The sequence below is a fragment of the Calidris pugnax genome, unplaced genomic scaffold (assembly GCF_001431845.1).
Source record: "Calidris pugnax isolate Ruff unplaced genomic scaffold, ASM143184v1 scaffold46, whole genome shotgun sequence".
NCBI classification, from domain to species: Eukaryota; Metazoa; Chordata; class Aves; order Charadriiformes; family Scolopacidae; genus Calidris; species Calidris pugnax.
This window is the reverse complement of record NW_015090769.1, coordinates 1,017,812-1,026,758: the sequence shown is the minus strand read 5'-3', so window position 1 is coordinate 1,026,758 and position 8,947 is coordinate 1,017,812. Positions and strand designations below refer to the sequence as shown.

Sequence of the window (8,947 nt, the reverse complement as noted above, 5' to 3'; positions counted from 1 at the left end):
TGAGGTGAGTTGGTGGGAGAGATGGAGGACCCCTTTGCTGAGAGGAAAGATGGGGGACCCCTTCCCTGAGAGGAGAGATGGGGGACCCCTTCCCTGAGGTGAGGATGGGGGGAGAGATGGGGGACCCTCTACCCTGAGGTGAGTGAGGGAGAGAGATGGGGGACCCCCTCCCTGAGGTGAGTGGCGGGGAAAGATGAGGGACCCCTTCCCTGAGGTGAGGGAGGGATAAGATGGCCAGGAGCTGGGCAGGGGGTAGGTGAATGGGGGACGGGAGAGGAGGGGACTGAATCTCCAAAGGAATGGGAAGAGCACTCAGAGCATGGTGGAGGGAGGGGGGGGGGGATATTTGCTCTCTGACCCCCCCATCCCCAGCCGTCCAGGTGTCGAAGCTGTTATCAAAATAACCCACGCAGCACGGCAGAAGTGCCCGGGGGGGAAAAATTAAGTGAGGGAATGAAAGGCCCCTGTGGCAGCGACGGCTGCACAGGCGAGAGCTTGTCAGGCTCCTTTCCCCCCGGGGTACAAAGGCCGGGCCGGCTTGATTTGTGGGGAAGGCAGTTCTGTGACAAATGGGGAACTCGGGTGAAACTATTCAGGTCTCTACCCCCCCTCCAACCCCTCCAACCCCCCCTCCCAAGCAGCTGAAGTTGCGGCCGTTTGAATAGCGAGCGCGGGGGCGAGGGGGTTCGTTGTCGTCGATGCGCTGGAGCGGTTTTAATTGGAGGCAAGTGTCTTTGCAGAGAACAGTTGCAGGGGAGCGAGGAAGCAGGTGGCAAATTCTGGCTTTCCCAAACCCATATCTCTTGCTGAGCGGCCGCTCTCGGCGGTGACTAAACAGAAAACTTGCGTCAGTAGATACTCTGCTGCTTGCAATACTTTTCCTGTCTTTTTTTTCGCCCCCCCTCCATGTTTTCAGGGAAGTTTGTTTCTGAAATGCGGCGCTTATCTTGTCAGGTCTACCCATGTTTGATAATCTGTCATCGATGTCACCCTAAATTCCTTTATAAAACTAGCAATGGCGTGGTGTTCCCCTTCAGTTACGGCCGCTGAGTGAAGGATAAGTATTATTTGTGTCCAATTTCTTTTTTAGAACTGTGTAAGGAGATAATCCCATAAAGATCCCTGCAGCTGGTTTACTGCTAATGAGCCTTGGAGGGGCCCTGTTGTGGATGCGGAGGAACTCCTGGGCATGCTCGGTGGAGTTTGCTGCTATCAACAAAGTTGCTTATCTTCTGCAAAAGAGATAACACGAGGGATCTACACAGGAGATGAGTCAGAGGAGAAATAGCCCACAGTTGCATTTATGCCAGTTGGCGTTTGGCTTTGGAGCGCCAGGGTTATGTTACGTGTGTGGGCACCTGTAGAATTTCAACCTTCCCAGTGGCTGAATTGTTAAAAAGAAATAGCTGTGGTTTATTTCTTTCATAAGACCATCGCAGTTTCTTTAGGACTGAAACCTAGGAGGTCGCCACTGTTTCCAGAGGATCTTGTAGGACATCCCTGACTTGCAGAAACAACTGAGAAGGTGTTAGATTATTCGACTCGTTGGCCCGTGCTGCGGTCGTGGGTTGTCTTAGTAGCATTGGAGGTTTGCTCCCAGGAAAACACACCAAGATTTTGATTTTGTGGAAACCTGGAGAAATTTATTACAGGAAGGTATCGACGTTGGGTGGATTGTGAGAGATCCATCAGCGTGGCCGAGTCCACCCGTGCTCTGTAAATCCCTTACCTCCTCGTGTGCGGCGTAACCTGGGACTCGCTGTTGATAGCAAATAGAATGTTTCCATTAACGTGTCATGGAATATTTGTAGTCGCTCTCAAATCCTTTCAAGAGTTGGAGAAAATTTATGTCTCCTAATTGCATTAGGCTCGTAGGGTAACTCTGACATTTTAAATTAAAGCATATTGACGTTGCACCCAGATAAATTGCCCAACCTTTGTGTGCTTGCTCAGGAAAAGATGTTATGGATTACTAGTTAACTCTTAAGTTATTAATTAGGAAATTTAGACGTGGTGAGTAAGTATTTTTGATAATGCTATCAGAACCTTAGCTGCTTGGTGTAGGTGGGTTGTCAGCAGCGTTTTGTTTATTTTCTGGTAAGGTATAACTAATGCTAACGGAGATCTTGGTGAAGACCTGAGGAGAGAAGAAAGAGTTGAGACAGGCTCGTCCTCCTTTGTGGAAGCATCTGCTGTGGGCTGAAACAATCAGGAACAGAAAATCCAATAATGGTTCTCGTTCCGTGACATTGGTCAACTTCTCTCTTAATAAGAAGTTTTTCTAACCTGGTCAGGAAGGAAAAAAATTACACTTTCCCCAGTGTCTGTTGGGGGAAAAAAAAAAAGAGTTTCTTTTGAGGCAAGCTATTGTTTCCCTTCACAGTTAAAAGGTGCGTAGTTCAAACGTTTGTGTGAAGGTCTCTGCTTGGGTGTAAAGTAAATAAGGTCTGGGTGTTAGAAGAAGTGAGTTTTCTTTCAGGATATGTAAAGCAGGGGAGCACAGGCCGCTTTGCAGCTTTAAGTTCTTTTGAGGCAAGCTATTGTTTCCCTTCACAGTTAAAAGGTGCGTAGTTCAAATGTTTGTGTGAAGGTCTCTGCTTGGGTGTAAAGTAAATAAGGTCTGGGCGTTAGAAGAAGTGAGTTTTCTTTCAGGATATGTAAAGCAGGGAAGAGCAGGCCGTTTTGCAGCTTTAAGTTTTAGTCAGACCTGTAAGGGATGACTTCATCACTGTGGATTTTTTCCTTCTCTTCCAGGGTTTGGGCCGTTCGGGGAGCACGCTGTTAACGCCAGTTGGATTGCAGTTCAGGTAATGCTCTAACCTCTGTTCTTAACAAGTTGAAACAAAGCACCATCCCGATGCCGTATCCCTACAAATTTGACTTTGCAGCTCTTTTGTAACTTGTTCCCAATTTATTAACCGAGACCAGCTCGCTCCAGATATCCAGATGGTCAGCTGGATAATGTTTTAGTCACTTCTCAGAAAACAATCCCTTAGCTGGTAGAGTTTAATGAGATTGAGTTAATGTAGCTGAGGCAAGTAAGGAATTCAGAGGCTGACTCCCTAGGTTTTGGGAGATGTTAAATGGGGCAGGGAGCCTGGAATCTTCCTCTGCTGCAGAGAATTCAAAAATAAATAAACAAACAAACCCGGAAGAATTTTAATGTTCTCTCTGGACTCTTAACTTGAATCTGGGCGAGCTGGTTAACCTTTAAGCTGAGTCTCCTCCGTAATGAGAGTTCCACCTGGTAGTCTCGTGGGGTCAAGTGAACTGTGGAGGTGTCCAACATGGGTCTGAAAGTCAGGACCCTGACTCCAAAGCAAAGCAGACGTTGCTTTTTTCCTTCAGTTCCTTCTGTGGCCGCCTGCTTTTGGTGCTGGGGAGGCATGGGGGAAACAGGCTGTGTCTGTGGCCCCAGAGCCACCTTCTCTTCTGCTGAGAAGCCTCAGCAAGTGGTGGTTGACTGGCAGAGCTGGGTCTTGCTGGAGACAGGAGCGCTCGTGGAGCATCGTTGCTCGAGCAAATCGTACACCCTGGAACAAATCAAGTTTGTGCCACTTTCGGCTGCGTATTTGCATGAACACACTCCTCTGTGTAACACAGAATCACAGAATCACAGAATCTTCTAGGTTGGAAGGGACCTTAAAGATCATCTTGTCCAACCGTCAACCTAACTGACAAAAATAGACACCCACACAACAAACAAGGAGCATCATCACTAAACCAGACCTCCCAGCACTACATCAACCCGGCTTTTGAACACACTGATATACTCACAAACGAGGCAAGAAGAAGAAATCAAACTCTTGCTAAATTCCCAGCTAAACTCAGGAATTAAGGTTACTTTCTGTAAAAGCATTAGCCAGGGACAGCGCTGCCACATTATCCCACTTCTTCCTTATTTGTCACTTCTGGATGTGGTTTATGACAAAGCTACTGGGAATTCAGGGGTACCTTTTAGTACAGTTGCCCAGGGAATTAAATCTATTTTTCCCCCCAACACAGCTCTCTTCCCTTCAGAGCTCGGAGATTAATATCTTCTTTAGAATGCTTTTAAATTAAATCACAAACTCTAATCAATTACAGTCTACTAATGTCCAGATGTCTAATGTGTTGGCTGGTGTGAGAAGGCGAAACCTTTGCCTCCAAGACCCTTTTGGAAATGAATATATTTGAGTTAGGGTTAGGGTTTTAGTTAGGGGGAAAAAAGCAAGCTGTGGAAAACCAAAATTGCACGTTCCTGAAATTTAGTAGCGGAGCTGATTGATTTGGTTTGTTCTTCCTCGTGTGGTGTCAGTTATTGTAAACAAGCTGATTCTAGAGGAGACAGACAAAAGGGTATTGTGGGACAGGAAGAGCGGTGGGTGTTCTGGTGTTGCTCACAAAACCCAAACCTCATGGATAATTCCTATTTCTATCAAGAGAAACGGCGTGTCGTTCCTTCAGCCCGGCAGCTGCGGGGCCGATAGATGAAATAATCACCTGTATTTTAAATTAATTTGATGGGTTTGTAGGATGTTTGGAGGGTATCAAACTCGAGTTGGTGGCGTGAGACCTGCTGCCTCGGGAGCCCATCTCCCTCCCAGTCCCGTTTAATAGCCGGTTTCTGACTCAAAACATCCCAACTTTGGGGCAGCGGGGAGGATTTGCCTTTCCTTGCCCCGTCTCAGCCCCGAGAGGCCCAGACAAAAAAAGGAACAGCATGTCTTTGAGCACATGCGAGTTGGGCATTGTGCAAGTTTCAGACAGGGGACTTCATGGAGCTGAGTGGACACAAAGGCGTGTCTGAGTTTCTGAATCCCAGACGGTGTGATCTGCATTTTAATAGCAGAAAAATCAATTAAACAATCTTTGTAAATCCTTCCTAGCTTTAGGGCTAAGCTAGTTCTGGTTTATTACATCTTTTATTAGCCTGCATCCCCAGGATAAAATTCTCTGCTTTTCTTTCCAGTGCTCTTTTTTTTGGTTTTATTTGGCTGTTTATGTAGAACACGGATATGGGGTGTCTTTTCCCCTCTGAATGCAGTGAATTTCTAGTATAGCTGTGTGGTTTTGAAAGCGAAATGACTTTTACACGTAGTTAACATAACGAGTACCTTCAATAGTGGCAGCAGCAATCTAATATAATGTGAAGATGAAACGTTTGGAGACTTTTACACGTGGGGTAGAAATTTCCTATCAATTCAGAAGGAAGAATAACTTCTTTCTGCTTTCTTTTCCGAGGCTTAGAGTGAAAATAGTCTGTGTTAACGTAGATTTGCTCTTCCCTCTTTTCATTTTTTTTAAATTCCATTTGAGGAATTTTTTTTTCAGCTGCAGTTTTTGCTTGGGAGGGACCTTCCTTTCAAGAAGAAGTTACCAAAATGGGCTTTTCTGTTTGGTACATTTTTCTGCCCTCCCTGGTGTGACTTAGGTGTAGACACAGGTGTGCCCTGTGGACTGTGAAGCTGATGGGCTCCTGCCTTCATCCCCCCTCCCCGAAGAGCTTCTGGCTGAGCCCGGAGGAGGAGGAGGAGAGAGGTCAGAGTGCGTTTTGACATTACTAAGGACAATTGCTGTCAGGGTGTCTAGACAGACCTGATAAGGATATTAAAGGCTCACAAAGAGGACCATTGTTGAGGGGTCAGGGAATCGGTCAAACATGTTCGTTTTTCTATATTTGTCAGGTATACAAGGCTGGGGGTAATAAGTTGTCTGGGGGCCAGCGGACATCTTTATTATTGAATGGACGCCGTGTTTGGTTAAAAGAAAGTTGGGAATTGGTAAAGCTCTAAGGTTTAACACGTTTCTGCATTTGGAGAAGGTGGCTGTCATTGTGATGGGGCAGCTCCTATGGCCCGAGGTTTCTTGCTCCCTGTAGATGCTCGTTCTGCGCAGCCGGTAAAACTTTCCACCATCAAATTCAGCCTTAGGAGCTGTTTCACGCTCTTTAGAGAAGTGGTGATGATGAATCCCTCCCAATTAACGCTCTGGAGATCTTCCTAAAGAGACTGCCTCGTATTTGAATACTCTCATTTGTAAACTACTTACTTTATTAAGGCGCCACATAAACCAGCTCAGGTTTCGAAGGCAGATTTGTGTAAAGAAGATGTGATGAAACATCACTTAGCATCCATCTCTGGTAATGAATGTCTGTGTGTGCCAGACACTAATCAATACAGCAAGCCTTTAATATCAGCCTTGCCCTCAGAGCCAGAGCAAGTGATTTATCATTGTTGTTGCTCATATCTGCTGGTCCGTGAAAGTCTTACTCTTGCCTTTCCCCAGTCTTTTAGTTGTCTTAAATCTTGTTACACTCTCTGTGGTCTGTCTGTACAAGTGTGAAAGGGTTTGGGTGGGTTTTTTTTTTTTTCCTCAGGAAAGAAACGACTCGTGCTGATAACTACAGGGGGGGAAAAAAAGGTACTAAAATACTGCTCACGTTTATGTAGAGGAGGTCGGATTGTAATGGGGGAGCCCAAGAACCTCAGCTTGTTCTCTCCTTTCAGCTGCCTTTAATTTGAAAGAAATTCAAACCTGGGGAAATACAGGGTTTGAAATTGAGTAAGCTTTGGTGAAAATAGCTAAATCTGCACTCCTCAGCCTGAAGTCTGTGAGTATAATCTCTATGCGCAGGAAAATAAAGCCTAAGAATCACCTGAAAGCGCAGCTCTTGGCTCTGATCACCGAGTCTTGAACCTGAAATGGAGATAATTTAATAATTCAAGAATATTTTAAGATCTCCTTTGATAGTTTGATGGCTCCTTACGTGGCTGTTTCTACCTCAGATCCCCGGGAACGACTACAGCGGTTTGTGGATGTGAGAGTTGCAGGTTATTTTGTTGCTGCGCAGGCAGCCCCTTTGATGTTAGCACAAGTAATCATTTCCAGCTTTTGGCATGAGTAAGATTGGGTTTTTTCAACCAACATGTATCTCGGAGGAGAGGAGCAGCCCCAGACAACAAGCTGCTGCTGTGTATTAACTGGTGAAAAGCTGGAGTTGGTTCTTCTACCTGAAACACGGGCCTGGTGACGGAGATGCAGGAGCTCATGAGTCCTTCTGTCTTTGGAAAGGAGGATGCACTTCCAGAGAAGACAGAGCTATGGGAGGACTCTGACTAAGGCTGTCAGTGTCATGTACAGTCACTTATCACTCTTGAAAAGCAGCTGTAAAGTTTTTTAGAGTGTCAAAAAACGTTATCTTCATCAGAGGGAAACGTGATCCAAGATGGATGCTGTTGGAACCCATTAAACACGATAACTGAAGTGGTTTCAGCTGCTGGAAATGTGCCTCCTGGTGTAGACTTGAATAAGGCCCCTGGGTTTGAGCTCAGCTCATGATTTTGCATAAGAACATGTTTTTTTTTTACAGAGGGTTCAGCCCATATGGGTGTTTCTTTTCCTTGAGTTCTTGAAAGTTTGGGTTTGATGGCTCTGGAAGGTTTCACTTCTGATGGAGTCCTGTTCTGGGCTAGACTGGTAAAGTCTGAGGTACCAAATCAGCCTCAAATGGAAGCTTTACTGGTGAAACTGGTGTTGAAATGGAGACCAAAGGAGCAAGGGAGAAGTGTCCAGGACCACGGGCTGTGTGTAGAAGGAAGTCACAGCGTTGGGATGAAACAGTGTGCTCACCAGTCAGGTGCACTGGGGAGAAAAAAGAGATCTGGCCTCTTCCCCCTGGTTTTAAACAAGTCTTTGCAAGGTATTTAACTGACACTTATTTTAAAGGGTTGAAAGGAAATTGGTTAAGTTTATTGCCTGGATATTTGGGATGTTTTCAAGGCATGGCTTTAGTTAACATCATAGAGGGAGAAATAATTTACTGCATTAGTTGAATCACGTCAATGGCAATGGGTCAGGTTGCAAAATTAAGTACAATATATTAGGTGTAGGTAAAGCTAGCGATGGAAACCCGTTCTACAGTTTGGAAACAGGCTGTATTGTATTCTGGATTCTGCCAAAATTACAGTAAAACAAATATGCTGAGGAGGAGGTGCCAACGGTGCTCCCTTTTCTCACATGAGGAGTGTTTGCTAATATTTGTGGGGACTCACAGACACAGAATCTCACCCTCAGAGCTCTGGACCCTGAAACAAATGGGAGTTTGCTCTCCAGTCCTGAGACACAACAAATCAGACCATGAGTATAACCCTCTCAGTTCTGCTTTCTCTACACAATATGTAGTTCTGTCAAGAAATGAGTATGACTCTATCCTTCTATAAATAATGTCGCCAACCTGTCTTTTGAGCGTGGGTGTTGCTGATAACTGTTGTCAGTTAAATGTTGATTTCTTTGTGGTACACACAGCAGAGCAGAACAAACGGTCCTGTGGGTGACGACTGTTAACACAGGTGGGGAGATGCCCCTGTTGTTCCCCTTTCTGTTGGGTTTTTTTTTTTGTTTTACAGTGCTGTTTAGAAGGTTATACAGCCGGAATGCCGAGCTGAGGTCTGTCCCTCACAGCAGACTCACTCTGCTAATAAACTTTCCAGAAGTATCTCCTCTGCTGAGCTTGTGTCTGACTGTCCTGCTTTTATCTATTTTCTTACATTCTTAGGAGTTGGAGAAGCTTGGGCTGCGAGATGATGTGGATCTGCACGTCTATGAGGTCCCTGTTGAATATCAGACGGTGCAAAGACTCATTCCTGCCTTATGGAAAAAGCACAGTCCCCAAGTGAGTGAGTAAAGGGAGGAGGAGGAGAAAAAACAGGGCAAAAGGCTGAAATCTGGCATCTTTACAGCAACGAGCATCACGTGAAGTCCCATTTTTAATGTATATTCAGACAGGTAGTCCCTTGAAAGCTCTTCTTCTATTTAGTCATGAGAACCTGTGAATTTGTGGAAGTTTATAGCTCGGAATAGAGCTCCCCAATTAATGGGAGCAGTGGGTGTGAAGAGGCCACAGCAGAGGGCTGTCTAGACAGCTCACAGTTAGTCTGTGCCACCTGGGCTCTTCCAGGCTGTGAAC

General features: G+C 45.6%; 1 protein-coding gene across 2 annotated transcripts in view; it reads left to right on the top strand.

Annotated features, from left to right (window-relative positions):
- Window positions 1-8,947, top strand: part of PGPEP1 (pyroglutamyl-peptidase I) — an 18,925-nt gene that overhangs the window by 182 nt on the left and 9,796 nt on the right. Inside the window, exons 2-3 of one of the 2 annotated variants that reach the window (XM_014937942.1) lie at window positions 2,755-2,807; window positions 8,537-8,653. In XM_014937942.1, the coding sequence (XP_014793428.1) occupies window positions 2,755-2,807; window positions 8,537-8,653 (170 nt within the window). The remainder of the gene's footprint in view (window positions 1-2,754; window positions 2,808-8,536; window positions 8,654-8,947) is intronic. The other variant, XM_014937950.1, reaches the window with a different exon arrangement.